Here is a 20,914-nt window from a genome sequence, read left to right on the forward strand (position 1 = left end):
CAAGGCAAGGATCTCAAAGTAACTTAAGATAAAGAGCTAACAATATTATAAAATGTTCTGATACAAAGTTTGGTTCTGAGTGGTGATGAAGAGTTCTGAAGATCCAAAGCATTAAAGAGAGCTCAATTCCACAAACAAATGTTATTTATTCAACAAATATTTAATAAATGCCTACGCTTATGCAAGGCGCTGAACTAGATGCTGAGACACAAAAATAAATTTTAGAAGAGGCAGTGATTTAGTTGAGAAATGGAGCCTAGATTTATATAATATAAAGATGTTTATGTCAATATTAGATAATATAGTTCCTAATGAAATTATATAAACAACATGATTATCAATCAGCAAAAGAAAGTATACGTGAAAATTAAAAATCTGCAAAATACACACATTAGTTAGTAAAGATAGCTGTGAACTAAATAAATAAATATTTATTTATTTAAAATAAAAATAAAAAAAATATTTTTAGAGTAACCCTTGTATTGGGGCGCCTGGGTGGCTCAGATGGTTAAGCGTCCACCTTCGGCTCAGGTCATGATCCCAGGGTTCTGGGATCGAGTCCCGCATCGGGCTCCCTGCTCCTTGGTAGCTTCTCCCTCTGCCCCTCTCTCTCTCTCTCTCTCCCATGAATAAATAAATAAAATCTTTAAAAAATAAAAAATAGAGTAACCCTTGTATTTCAGCTCCCAAAAAAGTCAAACATATATATAATCTTTAAAATAAGTTTTTAAAGCCCTTTACTATTTGTTCTCACAGTCCCTTACACCTACATTTTCAAAAACCTCCTCACAGGTATATACTTTTTTAATGTCTATCTCTTACTGTGGAATGTTGCATCAAGTACTCAATAAATGCCTTAACTGTTACCTGTTTTATTCACTGCTGATCTCCAGCATCATATTAGTGCCAAGAGGACAGTAATTACTAAAGTAAATATGTAATAACTGAATTACTGAATAAGTACTGAATTAAATGAAACATTCCTTTTTGAGAAAGTACTCATTTAACTTTTTAAACTACTAATGTAGATATAAAGTTTAAAATTTGATATAAACACAAGGGGATAATTATGTGTACATATATATAATTATATATACATTCAATAGGAAAGAAAACAGGCTCAGAGGTTAAATAATTCACCTAAATGACAGCGGTGGCAAAATGAAAATCTACCCAGTTCTGAATCCTCTGCACTCTCCCAGGCAACACCAGTTGCTTAAGCTTATAGGATAACCCTTAATACAAATTAAATCAACATTCAATGGGCAACAAGAGATCCCTTGTTAAAAGCAATTTTCTCACCACAGTTCCTCTTGGGATCATCTATACAATTCCATTATATGTGTGATAATATAGGTCAAATTACAAAACAGTACCTAACAATCCTCTCTTCTTATAATGCTAAGTCACATGAGTTCTAAGATGCATGCACACTTTACAGGAAAACTAACTCATAGGGAAACAAAGTTTAGTTTGCCCCCAAATATACTCTGAGGAGCTAAGAGGAAAAAACAAACCAAAAGATCCTCAGATTAACTGCTTGCTTTCATTAATTAACTTGTGAGAAAAAGCAACAAATTATTCAAAGTTCAAACAGTAATAGATTGAAAACACAATAAGTGAGAGGCTAGTGATGAAAGACATAAAGGGAGGAGAGGAGTATGGGTACAAAATTCTATAAGGAAAAGATGGATAATGATGATTTTGATGGTGGCAGCAGCTCTGGGAACATGTACTGTATACTTACTAAATATTAAACACTCTGTCAAGCTATTTAGATGCATTGTCTAATTTAATTCTCACAAAAGTTAAAGACCATTTATATCCCATTAAATATAAGATGGTGGAAACAAAAGAATTATGTGACCTGCTCAGGTTCTCAAAAACTAGTTAAGTGGATAAGCCAGTATTCAAGTCAGGTCTGTCTGCTTCAGAGCCCAAATTCTGAAGCATAACTTAGACTGTCTAAATAACAGCAGATCAGTTCATAAAGTCACGATAAGCTCTGTACAGGCAATCAAGTCTTACACTTGCCATTTGAGTTTTACCAGTCTCCTCCCTACTTCCCAATGAGACTCAGTCACTTGATGTTAGTAGGTGAAAGATGGAAGCTTCTCAAGAGTGGCAAAACAGTGTAAATTTTTTCTACTAAAATGTATCAGAATCTATAAACTTAAATGTCTAAAATTTTCCGAAATGTTAAATCTAAAACCATAAATTACTTGATATATTATAAAAAGGTAATGCAATTAAATTTTATATGAAGGAAAAAATTAATGACCATAATTCCTGATCCTTCTCAACTCTGAAACAGTATAGTTTTGTAATTAGTGGAGTATGTAATCACACACAGTGAAAATTAAAGTCATAGTTATTTAAAACTAGAACTAAGACATGTTATGTTTCCAGAAGAAATAATTAATAAATTAGTTCATTAGTTAATTAATAGATATAGATGAGTGCATGTTTTCAGCCTTTACATATGACCTCACTACAAAGGAAAGGAAAAAGATTTTTTGTGTCCTTTTTTGATCACAAACTTGTCCTTATAAAATATAAAAATAAAGCTAAATTTACCTACTCATTTTATATTACATCATATATGCCCTTAAATCACTCAATTAAAAACAAAATAATCTTATTTATATGAATTTCAATTCTTTTTAAGAAAATTATATAAAGACTACAGCCTCTCTTGCCACTAAAAAACTTTCAAAGAAAAAACGTACATGCATTCATCATGTGAAAAGACTGTTAACTGACACATAAAACAGGAAGGCTATACCTTTTTAAGATAAACATTACATACTACTCATAACATGTGAGTAATGAAACCACTAAAATAATAATTGAAAAAAAAATACACCTCAAGAAAAAAACCTGTAGTTCATAAGAATCCATATCAATGCTGAAGACAGGAATACAATCAATTTATTGTCAAAATAAATATAGACTAAACATGAGCAACAAAAAAATAAATTTTTTAAAAAGTAAATTGGTTTTTGATCCACAGACCATACACACACAAAATCAATTCAAAGAAATTAAACATTAATTTATCTTCTTTCCTATGTTCTTTGTATTTCAGCTGATTTTCTAAGTAATGAGATAGGTGCAAATGAGCAAGGTGAGTGAGGGTCCTTTAACAGGAACACAGAATATTTAGGTACTTGTACTGACCGGCTCAGAGTCATAGCAATAATCATCCCAGCTCTGTCTGAGGGGTTTCTTTGTTATCTGAAAGTAAGGCAGATTAGTTAGGTAGAAGTAATGGTTATCACTGTTCTCTAATCATCTCTTAGATGTAGTATTCAGTTAGCACTGCTGCTACCCAAAGAAAGTTATTTTGTGTAGCAGCATAAAACAAGAAACAACTAGGTAAACATTCAGATTCTGGGAGATCATATATTATTACAACCAATCCACACTTGCTGTTTTCCAGTGACTCTGAGATTTGTATTAACTGCTCAGTCTCATATTCCATGAATACTGACCACTTTATGACAAGAATATGTATGGTGTGGCCACTGATAACAAAAAAGTATCTGGAAGAAGAGTAAAAAGCTCGGTTCTATCAGCTCATTTATGAGCAATTATTAGTTTTTAAAAAGGATATATTTAATCACCCAAATATTTGCAAAGAGTTTAACAGGGAAAAGAAAAAGCTCAGAAGCTAAATCAATGATTTTTTTTAAATCTACTTAATTTTATACAGTACAAATGCCTAATATTATATCAAGAAGTGATATTTTAAATAATTTTGAAATCAATATATTAATACAAAGTTTTATTAGTTTATATAAATATATAGTTTCAAAATTAAGAAATATCAGTTACATAGCATCCTGTATATCTTGGGAAAAGTCTGATGTTACTTTCATAACCTTAAATACATACTACAACCTTTGAACCATCATTAAAATGTCAATTTCCTTACAAAACCCTCACAAGGATTTTTTAAATTACCATAAAGGCATTTATTTCCATGTATATTACACCTTGCCTCGAACAATCAAAAAAAAACAAGAAAAGACAATCTGTTATTTAAGTGATCTACTGTCATACCAATTCCATTAATATATTGATTCTAGAATTTTTATTAATATGAGAAATAGTAAAATTGGAGAAACCATTGTAATGAAAAACTACTAGAAATTATCCCTTAATTATGGAAATTTAGAAGTGAATTTTTAGTTTCATGGAAAGATACAATGAATTTCATACTGAATAGGATCATCTGCTAAATTATAAAAATAATCAAACTCTTAGTATAATATCATGCAAAGAGATATACATATTAGACTTCAAAACATACAAAAAGGTTTCAAGTAATCCCATGCAAAGGGTAAACATTATTAGTAACACTGAACATGCTCTTGTCTTTAAAAGGTAAATCACTTTGAAAAGACCAATCCATTTTTCTAACATGTAGGTACATATATAAACAGTTTATTGTTCTCTGAAAGAGTTTCACAAAAAGCAACGGGCACACATATAACTAACCTCTCCCAACTCATATGAGTAATAATAATTTTCAAATTTGAGAAGCACATCACATAAATTTTTAGACTGCATGTATGAAAAGTCTAGTTAATATCCATTACTAGGTTTGGGGCACAAAGTATTAGGAAAAAAATTTTTCTCAAGAAGTAAAATTTAATAATGCCCTACATTTCAAAATACATTTCATGAACTCTCACCTGATTGAGATAATGATACTCTTCTGGTTGTTTAAGATGGAATGCTAATCTTTCTTCTTCACTTGCTCCTGCCAGGAGGTAATAAAATACATGATAGTTCCTGTTGAAAACAAAGAGTGTGGCTTTATAATGAACATGATCTATGGTTATCATTTAACAGAAAAATGAGCAAACATTAATTAGTGAAATGTTTCAACTTTGTTTCATTTTTTAATACAAAAGTGGTAAGTTCAATATTTTAGGTACTATAAAATAAAATGATGTTTTGGATGCTAAATTCAAAAGAGAGGCATGAAGGCAGCTATATGGCAAAGGTTAAGACCTCTGAAAATTCTCTCCTCCATAAAACCAATTAGAAAACTGGCAAATTTGTCAGAATCAAACTTTTCAGAACTCTGAAAATTAAACAAAAGTTTATAGCAATCCAAGGAGTGTTTACATAAGAAAAACAGCTCAATCTCAATAAAAAAATGCAACCTTTGTAGCCTTTTAACTTGCCCTATTCCATCTCCTGTTCACCAAATCCAGGGTAGCCGTCAAAACCAATAGGTTACAATCATGATGGACACCAGAAGCCTGGCAGTCATCACAAGAGGGCAGAAGAAGGTTGGGGCTTGTTCAAAACCTCATTCCCTGAGAAATATCATTACTTGAACTATCTGGTGGGTCCCTGGAAGACGCCATGTTCAAAACTGTCTTTACTGACCTGACTCAGAGTTAGCCCAGTGTGAAAACCTTTTCCCCAGGGGCAGGTATGAAAAATTACAGGCAATTTTTTAACATGTCAGCTACGTGAAGCAACGGATAAATGTTAAACAACGGATAAATGATAAATAGACAATAGGCTAACCAAAAAATTTAAAGGGAAATGTGATCACCACACAGGGTTTTAAAAGCTCCAATATATTCCTGGGAATCTAGAAGGCCATGCACATGCATAAGGTTGTGTACGTGCCCAGGGCTTTACATCTTCTCAGCTGAGACCAGAGAAGGTACTAAACTCTCACCCTTGGCTGACCTTGTAGGGATACACAAGCAAGAAGTTAAGGTAAAGGCAGAATTATAAAATGCCTACCTGAGTGTTAAAGGCATGGCCCAATACACACAGAAAGCCCTGAGGCAAAGACTAGGAGATTTACTATTTCCAAGCATTTAAGTGAATCTCTGTTCAATCATTAGCTGGCAACTAAGCTAACCAAGCAGATACCAGAATGGCCACACTTGAAAGAGAACAGATCTAACAAAATTAGTTCAAAAAAGTCATGATATAACAGAAACAAAAACAACCACAAAACCTGGGAAAGGGAGAATCTCATTTCCAGAGCAGCCACATGATTTTAAAAATGTCCAATTATTATTTAAAATGTCCAATTTTCAACAAAAATTTATAAGGCATTAAAGAAACAAAGTATAGTACATACAAAGAAAAAGGCACAATCAGTAGTGACCATCCTTGAGGAAGCCCAGGCATTGCTTAGTACACAAGATTTTTAAATATGTGCAAAGAACTAAATGAAACCATGTTTAAACAACTAAAGTATGAGAATGATGTCTCATCAAATAGAGACTATCAATAAACATATAGAACTTATTAAAAAATAATCAAAAAGGAATTAGAAAGTTGAAAAATATAATAACTAAAATGAAAAACTATCTAGAGGCACTCAACAACAGATCTGAGTGGGTAGAAGAAGGCATCAGTGAACCTGATGTGAACAGGTCTTGAAACTAGGCTGAAGAGAAAGAAAAATGAATGAAGAAAATTGAACAGATCTCAGATATCTGTGGAACAATAGGAGTCCCAAAAGGAGAGGAAAGGAGCAAAAAGAATATTTGAAAAAAATGACCAAAACCTCCTTAAATTTGATGAAAAAACAATCTGCACATTCAAGAAACTCAACAAACCCTAAGGGAGAAAAACTTAAAGAGATCCACACTTAGATAAATCAAAACTATTGAAAAACAAAGACAAATTTTCAAAGCACCATGAGAAGATATGCCTCATCGAGGATTCCTAATAAAAGACTACCAGCTGACCCTATGACCCAGCAACTGCACTATGCACCCCAATGTTCATAGCAGCAATGTCTGCAATAGCCAAACTGTGGAAAGAGCCGAGATACCCTTCAAGAGATAAATGGATAAAGAAGATGTGGTCCATATATACATCAGAAAGGATGAATACTCAACTTTTACATCAACATGGATGGGACCGTAGGAGATTATGCTAAGTGAAATAAGTCAAGCAGAGAAAGTCGATTATCATATGGTTTCACTTATTTGTGGAACATAGGAATAGCATGGAGGACATTAGGAGAAGGAAGAGAAAAATGAAGGGGGGGAAATCAGAGGGAGAGATGAACCATTAGAGACTATGGACTCTGAGAAACAAACTGAGGGTTTTGGCGGGGGGTGGCGCTTAGCCGGGTGATGGGTATTAAGGAGGGCACGTACTGCATGGAGCACTGGGTGTTATACGAAAACAATGAATCATGGATCACTACATCAAAAACTAATGATGTATTGTATGGTGACTAACCTAATACAATGAAATTTAAAAAAAAAAACTAAAACAAACAAAATAAAAGATTACCAGCTGATTTCTCATTAGGAGCCATGGCAGAAGGATAACATACTCAAAGTACTGAGAGGGAAAAAAAACTATCAATCAAAAATTATACACCCAGAAAAGATACCCTTCAAAAATAAAGGAGAAATTAGGATAGTCCCAGATAAACAAAAATTAAGAGACTTCATAGCTAGCAGATGGGCCCTACAAGGAAAGATAAAGGGACTTTTTCTAGCTGAAAAGAAAGGAAACTAGACAAGTTTCAATTAAACATATAATAAACAGCACTAGTAAAGATAACTATGTGGCTATAAAAGATAGTATAAACTCATTTTTTTAAAGATTTTATTTATTTATTTGACAGAGAGAGACAATGAGAGAGGGAACACAAGCAGGAGGATGGGAGAGGGAGAAGCAGGCTTCCTGCTGAGCAGGGAGACCGATGCGGGGCTCGATCCCAGAACCCTGGGATCGTGATGTGAGCTGAAGGCAGCCACTTAACCGACTGAGCCACTCATGTGCCCCTAAACTCACTTTTTTGTCTATAACTTTTTTCCCTCCTATTGTATTTCAAAGATACCAGCAAAAAACAATAATGACTAATCTGTATTGATGGGTCTACTATTATAAAGACGTAATTTATATGATTTTAATAGTACAAAAGAAGGAGAAAGGAACAGAGCTACATAGAAGCAAAGTTACTTGTACATTATCAAAATTAAGCTGTTATTAATCCAAAGAAGATTGCTAAAATGTTAACTGTAATTGCCAGGGCAACAATTAGGGAAATAATTCAAGAAATATGTAATAAAAGACTTGCCAATGGTACACCAGAAAACATCTACTTATACAAAATAAGGCAGTAATAGAATAGAGGGACTAAACCATCATAAAAAATACATAAAACAAATAGCAAAATAACATTCATAAATCCTATCTTAGCAATTATATTAAGTATAAATGAGTCCGAAGGTGAGTAACTGGCAGAATGAATTAAAAAAAAAATCCAACTACATGCTATTTACAATAGACACACTATAGACTCAAAGATACAAATAAGTCAAAAGTAAAAGGAGAAAGCTAAAGTGTCTATACTAACATCAAATAAAATAGACTTTAAGACAAAAATTATTGCTAGATGCAAAGGACATTTTATAATGACAAAAGGGCCAATTCATCAGAAAGATATAACAATTTTAAATGTAAATGCATATAAAAACAGAGTCCCAAAATACATAAACCAAAAACTGAAAGAATTGAAGAAAGAAAAAAAACAATTCAACAATAGTACTGAGATATTTCAACACCCTACTTTCAATAATGAACAGAACATGAAAAAGGATCAACAAGAAAAAGAGGACTTGAAAACTATTAAAAACCAACTACACCTGGGGCGCCTGGGTGGCTCAGTTGGTTAAGCGACTGCCTTCGGCTCAGGTCATGATCCTGGAGTCCCGGGATTGAGTCCCACATCGGGCTCCCTGCTCAGCGGGGAGTCTGCTTCTCCCTCTGACCCTCTTCCCTCTCATTCTCTCTATCTCTCATTCTCTCTCTCGCAAATAAATAAAATCTTTATTAAAAAAAACCAACTACACCTAAGAGACATCTATAAAATACTCCATCCAACAACAGTAGGATACATATTTTCCTAAATACCCATGGAACATTCTCCAGATTAAAAAATGTTAAACTCTAAGACAAGTCTCAATGTAAGGGGAGTGAAATCATACAAACTATATTCTCTGATGATCTTACAATGAAATCAGAAATCAGTAACAGAATTTTATATATTATAACAATATTTCCAATAACAGAAATTTCCAAAATGCATAAATACATGGAAATTCAAAAACACACTCCTAAATAAAAATGGGTTCTAAGAAGAAATCACATAGGAAACTAGAAAATACACTGAGGTACATAAAAACCAAAACACAACATGCCAAAATATGGGAACCATTGAAACAGTGTTCAACGGGTCTTTATAGCTGTAAACCCATGGTAAAACAGAAGAAAGATCTCAAATCTAACCATTCACCTTAAGAAACTAAAAAAAAATTTTTTAATTTAAAAGAAGAGCAAACTAAACCCAAAGCATACAGAAGTGATAAGCATAAGAGAAATAAAACAGGAACAGTAAACAAATAGAGAAAAATCAACCAAAACTTGGTCCTTTTAAAAGATCAATAAAATTAACACATTCTTATCTAAACTGACACAAAAGGTGGGTGAGATTGCTATGGTCTGAATGTGTGCCCCTCAAAGTCCTATGTTGAAATCCTAACCCCAAAAGGTAATGGTATTAGGAGGTGGGGCCTTTGGGGTTGATTAGATCATGAGAGTAGAGCCCTCATGAATGGGATTAGTGATCTAATAAAAGAGATTCCACAGAGTTCCCTATCCCATTCCACCATATGAGGATGAAGCAAGAAGGTATGAGTTATAAGCCAGGAAGAGCTCTGAGCAGAGTACAACCATGCTGGCACCTTGATCTTGGACTTCCCAACCTCCAGAACTCAGAAATAAATTTCTGTTGTTTGTAAGTTACCCAGACTGAGGTATTTTGTTATAGCAGCCCAAAGATAGGAGTAGACCTCAAATTCAGGAACAGAAGTAGGAACATTATCAACCTGTCAGAAATAAAAATTGTTATAAGGGAATACTATAAACAATTTTTTTTTGCCAACAAATTAGATGACCTAGATGAAATGGAAAAATTCCTAGAATGATAAAAACTACCAAACCTGGCTAAAGAAGAAACCGAAAATCTACAGAGACTTACAATAACTAAAGTGTTTGGATTAGTAATCAAAATTCCCCACAAATAAGAACCTAGAACCAGACGGCCTCACTAGTGAATTCTAGCAAACATTTAAAAAAGAATTAACCCAATCCTTCCCAAACTTTTCCAACTCATTCTATGAACCATTATTATCCTAATAGCAAGACTAGACAAAGACATCAGGAGAAAAAAACAAAACCTTACAGCAATATCCCTTATGAATACAGACACAATAAATCCTCAACAAAATACTAGTAACCCACATTCAGCAACATACCAATAAATATTAAAGACCCATTCACAAACAGAATCCAGCAAGATAATAGAGAATCAGTTTTTAAGTTCCAGATCTTCACCTCCCACTGATTCTTCGAAACCATGCTGTATCCCTACCACTCCATTAAAATGTGTTGGAAAAGTTAATAATAACCTTCTAATAGCAGTATCTGTTAACTCTACAAAACTTTAATGAAGTTATTCTCTTCCTAAAATTCTCTACCTTCATTTCAAGAAAAACCTCTAATTTAGATTTCCTTATCTACTAGCCACAAAAAAAAAAAAAAAAAAAAAAAAAAAGAACAGGAAAGTCTTGAGTTCTAGTCCTAACCTGGCAGGTATTCATTAGATAATGTTAGCTACTAATTACTGAATATAATTATACATAAGGACCACACTAAGCACTTTATAAATGTTACTTCATTTATTCTTCCAAACAACTCTAAGACAGTTATCTATCTATAAAATGGGAATAAATATCAAAGAAGCAGAAAAGTTAAAAGAGATGCCAAAGCCATATTCAATATCTGAATATAGTAGGTCTCTTTAACTTCAAACTCTGGCTCTTTATTTTGTCTCATTGCAGCATGAAGCAAATCATTTACCTCTCTGACATTTGGTTTCTTTTTTTTCCCCCTGACATTTGGTTTCTTCATCTACAGGAAGTTACATATATAATCTCTGAAGTCCTGTATACCTTATTATAATATAATGAAATTAAGTGCTTTATTAAAAATTTTCTCACATTAGAAACAGAATACTAAGACACGTAAAGCAGTAAAACACCTGAACTACCACTGTTTTTCTTTTTTTTTTTTTTTAAGATTTTACTTATTTATTTGACAGAGAGAGAGAGATAGCTAGAGCAGGAACACAAGCAGGGGGAGTGGGAGAAGGAGAAGCAGACTTCCCGCTGAGCAGGGAGCCCGATGCAGGGCTCGATCCCAGGACTCTGGGATCATGACCTGAGCCGAAGGCAGACACTTAACGACTGAGCTACCCAGGCGCCCCTACCACTGTTTTTCTGTTTGGACAGTATGCCTAGAATTTATAAAGAGTAACAGTTCCACATGCGGGCATACCTCAGAGATAGCGTGGGTTCAGTTCCAGACCACTACAATAAAGCAAATCTCAAAATAACATAAGGCAAATAATTTTTTTGGTTTCCCAGTGAAGGTAACAGTTACGTCTACACTACACTGTAGTCTCTTAAGTGTGCAACAGCATTATGTCTAAAATACAATGTACAGGGGCACCTGGGTGGCTGAGTCGTTAAACGTCTGCCTTCGGCTCAGGTCATTCTCCCAGGGACCTGGGATTGAGCCCCGTATCAGGCTCCCTGCTCTGTGGGAAGCCTGCTTCTCCCTCTCCCACTCCCCCTGCTTGTGTTCCCTCTCTCACTGTGTCTCTCTCTGTCAAATAAATAAAATCTTTTTAAAAAATTAATTAATTAATTAATTAAATACAATGTACATACCTCAATTTAAAAGCACTGTATTGCTAAAAAATGCTAACCATCATCTGAGCTTTCAGCTAGCTGTGATCACAGATCACCGTAACAAATATAATAATAATATAAAAGTTCGAAATATTGCAAGAATTTCCAAAATACGAAACAGAAAGACACGAAGTGATCAAAGGCTGTTGGAAAAATGGTGCCAAAAGACTTACTCAACACAAACCGTGTGTAAAAAAACACAGTATCTGTGCAGTGCAATAAAACAAGGTCTGTTTGTACTTATTAAAAAATCTAGCAGCCTCTGGAAAAGTATAATGTTCTGCCCATGACAGAAATAGCAATTATATGGAAAGCGATGCACAGTGTAAGCTAAATTAAAGGTCGTAATATGCAAACATCCTAAAAGTCGATCGCATAATAAAAATGTTAACTTAATCTAATTATACTAATAAAAATATGTACCGTTCATTATGCTCTTGATAAACGAGTCTGGACTTCTCCAGTAGATATTTTTCAACATAGGCACTAGAAGAAAAATAAAATTGGTTGATATAAATAATAAAGCTTAAGGTAGATAAGTATTTTTTCAGAGAAGATGCAAAAGTATAAAGAATTCTATCCAGATCATTTTAGTACACTTACCATTACAATTGTGTTATAAATGCTGTTAGTGTTATCTGTGTTAAATTCATAAACTCATAAGTCTTTTTTTTTTTTTGGCTTTCAATAAAGCAAAATAAAGTCAGAAGTTCAAAACATGGCACCCAAGACCCACCCATGGCATAGGCTTTACTTTCTTTCCAGGCTCATATGCCACTACACATTCTTTCAGATACTATACTTTGGCCAGGTGACTAAATAAGACTCAAAGACATACTTTCTTAACATATTCATGCTACTGCCACATTCTGGAATCCATTTATTATTTACTAATTTATTCAACAACTTCATTAATTGGGCACTGTGCTAAGCACTGTTCAAATATGGAAATAAGTGATACACTATCTATTCTCAAGGGGCTTACAGACTAGTGGAGGGAAATGTAAACAAGGGGCTATCATACTGAGTTGATACAGGATTTATTATAGAGCAATGACCAGAATATTATGGCTATACCAAGAGATACAGGTAAGATTCCATCCAAGAAGGAAACAATTATATAGGGAACAATTCCCAGAGAGGTGAGTACACAGCACATAGTAAACATTCACAAAATCTATTTGGTGACTGACTGAATAAATGACTCTGAAATCTGAAAGACTGACCAGAAGGCCAGGAGAACTGCTTTATGCAAAAGCATAAAAGGAGGGTACTTAACCTCAGGGAAGATAATTCCTCAACATGGTGAGAGAATGAGATAGACAAGTGGACTACATGAAGAAGGACCAATATAGAGTGGAATTTATCCTGAAAGTAATGAGGAACTAAAACATAAATTGTATTTCTGATATGTCATTCTCTTTATTCAGCCTGTACCTCTTCAAGTCTTCAATACCTCTCACCCAAACTGAAGCAATCAGGTAAGCTCCCTCTGGAAAAGGGGATCCTACAGTCTGAAATTTAAAAGTTTTCGACTCTTGAATCCAAATTACATAGCACAAACCTCTGTGGAATCAAAAATCTGACTTTTTAGTTTTATTCCCATCAGTTCCCTCCTATCGCATGCTCAGTATTTCAGTCACTCCCAAATACAGGTCATTCCCTCAAGCATGCCATTCACTCTGGCTGCATTGTCCGTGCTCTTCCTTCCAGTTCTAATTCTACAGTCTCTACCCACTCTCTTTCCAACAGGCTCCATTCATTCATAAAATGAACCTCAAACGTGCCTTTTCTGCAAACACCTTACTACTACCACTACCAGTAATTAAACTGTATCACTTCCTCTGAGTTACCATCATCACCTCTAATCTAAACTACTGAAACAGATTCTTATCTATCTAAAATGAGAGAAAGGGAACATAAACTAATATGCTAAATTCTTTTGTTGAGTATAGTTGACACACGTTACATTAGTTTCAGGTGTTCAGGTATGTAACATAGTGATTCAATAAGTTTACACATTATACTATGCTCACCACAAATGTAGCTACCATCCTTCACCATACCCTTGTAAAATATCATTGACTATATTCCTTACGTGGTGCCTTTTATTCCCATGACTTATTCCATAACTGGAAGCCTGTATATCACACTCCCCTTCACTCATTTTGCCCATTCCACCACCTTCCTTCCCTCTGGCAACCATCAATTTGTTCTCTTTATTTATAGGTCTAATTCTGCTTTTTGTTTATTCATTAATGTTTTAGATTCCACATAGTACATTAAATTCTTAAACCCACCCTGCATAGCAAATATTACTGCCTATTTCACAAGTGGAGAAACTGGTGCTCAAAGATATTAAGATCATGCAGCCAGTAAACAGCAGAACTACGATTTGAAGCCAGGTCTATATTAACTACAAAGGCTCCCTCTTTCAACTATACTAACATACTCCTAAACATCTCACCTTCCTCCTCTCCACTCCATGAGTTATACTGCTATAAGAGTTAGTTATCCATAAAATAAGATCTACTCATGTTATTCCTCTACTTTCACTTGCTACTCATACTAAAGTACACAAGGGTTACATCTACCTGGGATTGTTTTATTTCAACGCATCAGCATACAAAAAGAAAAAATAAACAAAGCAAATATGGCAAAATGTGATAATTCTTGAATCTAAATGGGCAGTCTTTCTACTACTCTCTTTACTTCTGGGTATGTTTCACATTTTTTATAATAAAATCTTTAAAATCTGCTTCCCAGTCAAGAGGATAAATTAGATACATTAGAGCTTTATTCATAATCTGAAATCAACTGAACACTATGTCCATAATCTGAAGCCACTGAACTTACCTCCTCAAGTACACCAAGTTCTTATGATTCCATTCATCTGTTAATGCCAATTCCTCAAATGATAATGTGATTTCCCACTTTTTCTGCTTAGCAATTTTTCAAGACCCAAAATAAAAATCACTTTTTGTGACCTTCTCCAGACACATGCTTCAATAACTGTACTTATCTCATTTACTGTAATCCTCTTAAGTAAACCTATCTCTCCCAAAAGACTATGAGAACTTTAATGGCAGAGAACATGTATACTTTTTTTGTCATGAACACTTAGCACAGTGCCTGGTACTCCATAAATGTTTGCCTAATGAATGATAAAATGAAAGATGAAAATGTTTAATATATATTTACCAAGAGTTAAATATTTTCAATATGAAAAATTTTCAATATGTATGTGTTGACTTACTAATCAAGATGAAGATTTCTGCTCATCACTGTTGTAAGAGAACATTTAACCTTTTCAGATAATCGCTTAACATGTAAGAGTCAAAATTTCATTCATAAAATGGGAAAATAAATATCTGCCATTCCTAACTCATGAAGCTGTCTTAAGAATCAATGAATATATATAATGATACTTTGTAAGTTACAAAGCAACATATACAACTTTACCTATTAGCAACATCTCTTGTATCACAATTATAAATACTAGAAAAGTGCAACTTGACAACCTGACTGCATCCCATTTTTTTAGTAAAAGTACCAACTATACTTTTGGAAACATGGTTTTCAAATCAGAAAGGAAATGAGTTATGAAACTTGCCACTGAAGGACTTATCCTTCTTGTTTTGTTTTTCTTGGGGGAGGTAGAATACACATAGTTTTGGTCAAAATTTTTAAATTAAAAGCAGAAATGAAAAGCTTAACTAAAATAGCATAAAAAGAAAAATACTAACCAATCTCACTTATTAATATGGATGCAAAAATCATAAATAAAAACTAGGAAACAGGGGCGCCTGGGTGGCTCAGTCGTTAAGCGTCTGCCTTCGGCTCAGGTCATGATCCCAGCCCCACATCGGGCTCCCCATTCCGCAGGAAGCCTGCTTCTCCCTCTCCCACTCCCCCTGCTTGTGTTCCCTCTCTCGCTGTCTCTCTCTCTGTCAAATAAATAAAATCTTTAAAAAAATAAAATAAATAAAAACTACGAAACAATAGAACAACCAACTTATATGTGCATGTATAAATACGTGTACATATGTATGCATGTGTGTGAGTCTACCTTTGTACGATCAAGTGGGATTGTTTTCCCAGGAACACAAAATGATTCAGTATTAGGAAAATAATGGTAACATTGACAGATCTCAGAATGAAGATCATGCTAATCTTCACAGATGCCCAAAATCCATTTGGTAAAATGCAATATCATTTTGTTACTCAAAAAAACACTAATAGAAAATTTAAATTGATGCCTAATTCATTAATGTGGTAAAATGTCCTAAAATCAGTATTTTACTCAGTGGAGAAAAGTAAAGTCATTCACATAAAGGTCCGAAACAATATTATTTGGAATCAGACAAGAGAGAAAATAATTAAAGATATAAGAACAAAAAAACAGGTAAGAATATCTATTTTTGCAGATATACCAAGAAAAGGTAAAAGAAACAATAGTAACACTAATGCAAACAATAAAATAATTCAGTAAGATAACAAGAGACAATATAAAAATTAATAAACTCCATATATATGAACATATATGTTATATACAAACAACTAGAAGATATAATGCAAGAGAAAATCACACTTTTAATAACAACAAAACATTAAAATAAGATACTCAGGAAAACACTCAATAAGAAATACAAAAAAATTTAAAGCATTTCTAAACAGCACAAAAATGTCAATTATCCCCAAATTAATATACACATTTAACATTAGTCCAATAAAATCAAGCCATGAAAGGCATGGAGGAAACTTTAATATAGAGTGCTAAGGTGAAGAATCCAAACCCTAAAGACTAAAAGACTATAAGGTTCCAACTATAGGACATACTGGAAAAGGCAAAATTAGGGGTACTATAAAAAGATAAGTGGTTGCCAAGAGTTATTGAGTAAGAAGGGATGAACAGGCAAACCACAGAGGATGTTAGAGCAGTAAAACTATTCCACATGATACTGTAATGGTGAATAAATGTCTTTATACAATTGTCAAAGCCCAAAGAACACACCACACAAATGGAACACAACAATACAAGATGATATTAATAGGGGAAACTGGTCGATAGGGTGAAGAAGTATATGGGAACTCTTTGTACTTTCTACTCATTTCTGTTGTGACCCTAAAACTGCTCTAAAAATAAAGTCTATTAGATGTTTTAAAGTTAGAAGGAATATTGCTGGAACAACCAGAAGTACTCTACTTACAGACTGTATAAGAAATGTTATTGTAGGGGCGCCTGGGTGGCTCAGTTGGTTAAGCGACTGCCTTCGGCTCAGGTCATGATCCTGGAGTCCCAGGATCGAGTCCCGCATCGGGCTCCCTGCTTGGCAGGGAGTCTGCTTCTCCCTCTGACCCTCCCCCCTCTCATGTGCTCTCTCTCTCTCTCTCTAATTCTCTCTCTCAAATAAATAAATAAAATCTTTGGGGAAAAAAAAAGAAATGTTATTGTAACAAAATTAAATTTCTTGAATATAACAGCATTACGTAGGAAAATACAGCTGTGATTCCTGTGGGGAGTCAAATTATATGCCCAACTTACTCAAAAACAAATTTAAAAAAATGAATGTATGCATAATACAGAGAAATAAAACAAATGCAGCAAATTGTTAACAATTAGCAAATCTAAGTTACAGATGTATGCCTTACACTATTCTTTGAACATTTCTCAGACTTCAACTTAAAAAAAAGTTTAGAGGAAAATAATTGAATGCAGACACCAAAGTCACTATTCTGATTAAAGAGCAAATGAACAGTCTATGGATTATGAAGAGACAATGGTGAAAATATAAACATACTCCAAAGCCTGCTACTGCTACTTACCCAAGTACAGTGCCAGTTTCTTGGTAATTTACTTGAATAAATTTGCCAAAACGACTTGAATTGTTATTATGAGCTGTCTTTGCATTTCCAAAGGCCTGTCAAAATAAACAGTTCTTATTAATTTCATTTTAAAAAATGGAAAATCTTGCTTAGGTTGGCTCAAAGAGACAAAATGCAATTCTCTTTAACTTCAGACTCATATGGTTCAGGTAAAGTAAAAGAGAGCAGGGCGCCTGGGTGGCTCAGTCATTAAGCGTCTGCCTTCGGCTCAGGTCATGATCCCAAGATCCTGGGATCGAGTCCCACACTGGGCTCTCTGCTCAGCACGGAGCCTGCTTCTCCATCTCCCTCTTCCCCTGCCTGTCGCTCACCCTGCTTGTGCTCTCTCTCTCTCTAATAAATAAATAAAATCTTTAAAAAAAAGAGAGAGAGCAATTAACAGTTGAAATAAAACCAAGTAGAAAGTACTTCATGCTTTTCAGTAAAATAAATCTTAATTTTAATTTTTTTAATTTTTTTAAAGATTTTTTATTTATTTATTTGAGAGAGAGAGAGAGAGCACATGAGTGGGGCAGGGTCAGAGGGAGAAGCAGACTCCCCGCTGAGCAGGGAGCCCGATGCAGGACTCAATCCTGGGACTCCAGGATCATGACCTGAGCCAAAGGCAGTCGCTTAACCAACTGAGCCACCCAGGTGCCCAATCTTAATTTTAAAAACTTAAAACTCCTTAAAATAATTTAACTTTTACATTCGAGAGCCAGCAAGCTTCCTTAATATATTTCTGTATTTTTTTAAATCTTGCTAAATTAAATAGGAGCTAGAAACAGAATAATTACATCAAAATAATTGCCATTTTAGAACAGTATAAATGAAATAAAATTTCACTACATAATGTATACTTTATCACATCAACCTAAAACAAAGCTACAGTACTATTTTAAAAAGAATTAAAAATATATGTTGCCCAAATTGTTACCAAAGTATACACAATGCAATAAATACTACCCAGCAATAAAGATAAACTGGTACATACATTAACACTGATAAATATGAAAACATTTTGACGTGGAAAAAACCAGACTCAAGAGTACATACTGTACTATAAAATTTTAGAAAAGGCGAAACAACAGTAACAGGAAGAAGATCAGAGTTGTCTGGGAATTGGGAAATGTGTAAAAGGGGCACAAGGAGTAATAAAAATATTCTATAGCTTCATTGTATGATGGTGGTTATATAAGTGTATATACATTTATCAAAAATCATTGAACTATGAACTATAAATTTTAAATGGCTATACTGTACTGTAAGTTATATATCCCGATAACATTTCTTAAAATTGAAATTTAAAAGAATAATCCCTGGTTGAACTTACATATTCAACAAATTGAATGAATTTCCAAGACATAATGCTAAATGAGAGAAGCTAGTCTCAAAACTTTACTTACTGTATGATTTCATTTCTGTGACATTTTGAAAAAAACAGCAATGGAAATCAGACAAGTAGTTCCCATGAATTAGTATGGGAGAGAAGTAAGAGAATATGAAGATAAAGAACAGTGTGAAGGAGTTTCAAGAAGTAGTGGAACTTTTCTGTATTCAGATTGTATAGAGATAGTTACCCAAATTAATGTTTTAAAATTCATAAATTTTACTGAAATTTTAATTCTATTTAAATTTAATTTTTTGTAATTTAAATATCTCCTAAAAAAGTGAATTAAAAAATTAAGGCCCAAAAAAAGACAATTTCTGATATGTAAATCTGAAAATTTTCATCATAAGCCAGCCCACACTAAAAGGAACATTAAAGGAAGTCCTTCATGCAGAAGGAAAATATCATACTCAAATATGATCAAGTACAGAATAGAGAACAGCAAAAATGGTAACTACAAATGTAAATATATAAAGTATTTATTACTTAAATCTTTTGAAAAGATCATTGAAACTGAGGTTAGAGAAAATGATAAAGATCTCTGAAAATCCCCTCTTCTTCATAAGAGAAATAAAATTTAAAAAAGTATCCAAATCAACTTTTTGACAATTCTAGAAATTAACTAAAAGCTTATAATAATCCTTTGTGGGGGAACATTTAATCAAGGAAAACAGCCAAATCTCAGTAAGAAAAACAGGCTTTGTGGCATTTTAACTTACCCAATTACCATCTCCCTCTCCCTAGCTCCATGCTGAAGAGAAATGCAACACTCTATAATTAGTCTGTTTAAAAGGCAGCCTAGAAGCCACTGAAGGATCAAAACAGGATTACAGCTAAAGCCCCATCCCACAGGTAACTGTCAGAATTTGAGCTATATGGCAATTCCCTGGAAAACCTCACTCAAAAGATTATCTTTACCTGACCTGACTTGGAGCTCACTCACAGGAGACAGCCTTTTCACCCGTGTATGTTTGTTAAAAACAACCAGAGGCAACTGTTTAAACACTGCAACTGCCTGAGTTAGCAAGAGGAGAATGAGGCAAAAAATGAAGTAACCAAACAACTTAAAAGGAAAACATAGGAATGACTTGTACAAAAGGGGCATTTAAAGATCTGAAATAGGGGCACTTGGGTGGCTCAGTCAGTTAAGCATCTGCCTTCGGCTCAGGTCATGATCCCAGGGTCCCTGGGATCCAGCCCCGAGTCAGGCTCCCTGCTCAGCAAGGAATCTGCTTCTCCCACTGGCTTGTGCTCTCTCTCTCTAAGTAAATAAATAAAATCTTAAAAAAAAAAAATAAAGATCTGAAATATTCCAGGGAATGTAAAAGGTGTTTTACCTGTGCAGGACTGTGCACATGCCCAGAAATATACACATGCTCAGTAAAGAGCGGAGATCTCTGGTTGATATTTAAGTTCTATGTAAATAGGAAGTAAAAGGTAAGGCAGATTTGACAACTGCCTGGTTAAATGTTGACAAGTATCCAAGAAGCACACAGAACTTCACAGAAAAAAACTGGGAGCCTTATTGCTTCAGGACATTTAAAAAAAAATCCTTGTCCAATTATTATCTTTTTTTTTTTTTAAAGATTTATTTATTTATTTTGAGAGGGTGAGAATGAGAGAGCGAGAAAGAGTACATGAGAGGGGGTAGGGTTAGAGGGAGAAGCAGGCTCCTCGCCGAGCAGGGAGCCCAATGCGGGACTTGATCCCGGGACTCCAGGATCATGACCTGAGCCGAAGGCAGTCGCCCAACCAACTGAGCCACCCAGGCGCCCCTCCAATTATTATCTGACCACTAAGTTAAATGAAGAAAGAATGTAAAGGCCTCACAGGA

At 34.2% G+C, this 20,914-nt stretch overlaps 1 protein-coding gene across 6 annotated transcripts in view; it reads right to left on the reverse strand.

The window, feature by feature from the left end:
* Positions 1-20,914, reverse strand: part of MYO9A (myosin IXA) — a 291,397-nt gene that overhangs the window by 214,805 nt on the left and 55,678 nt on the right. For all 6 annotated transcript variants that reach the window (XM_028100036.1, XM_088024883.1, XM_028100037.1 and 3 more), the window contains exons 3-6: positions 17,652-17,746; positions 12,249-12,311; positions 4,701-4,800; positions 3,181-3,237 (exon numbers count right to left, since the gene is read on the reverse strand). In XM_028100036.1, coding sequence (XP_027955837.1) covers positions 3,181-3,237; positions 4,701-4,800; positions 12,249-12,311; positions 17,652-17,746 — 315 coding nt within the window. The remainder of the gene's footprint in view (positions 1-3,180; positions 3,238-4,700; positions 4,801-12,248; positions 12,312-17,651; positions 17,747-20,914) is intronic.

This window comes from Eumetopias jubatus, unplaced genomic scaffold (assembly GCF_037043125.1).
Source record: "Eumetopias jubatus isolate StellerSeaLion01/CBP00866 unplaced genomic scaffold, mEumJub1_p1.0 scaffold_7, whole genome shotgun sequence".
Classification (NCBI taxonomy): domain Eukaryota; kingdom Metazoa; phylum Chordata; class Mammalia; order Carnivora; family Otariidae; genus Eumetopias; species Eumetopias jubatus.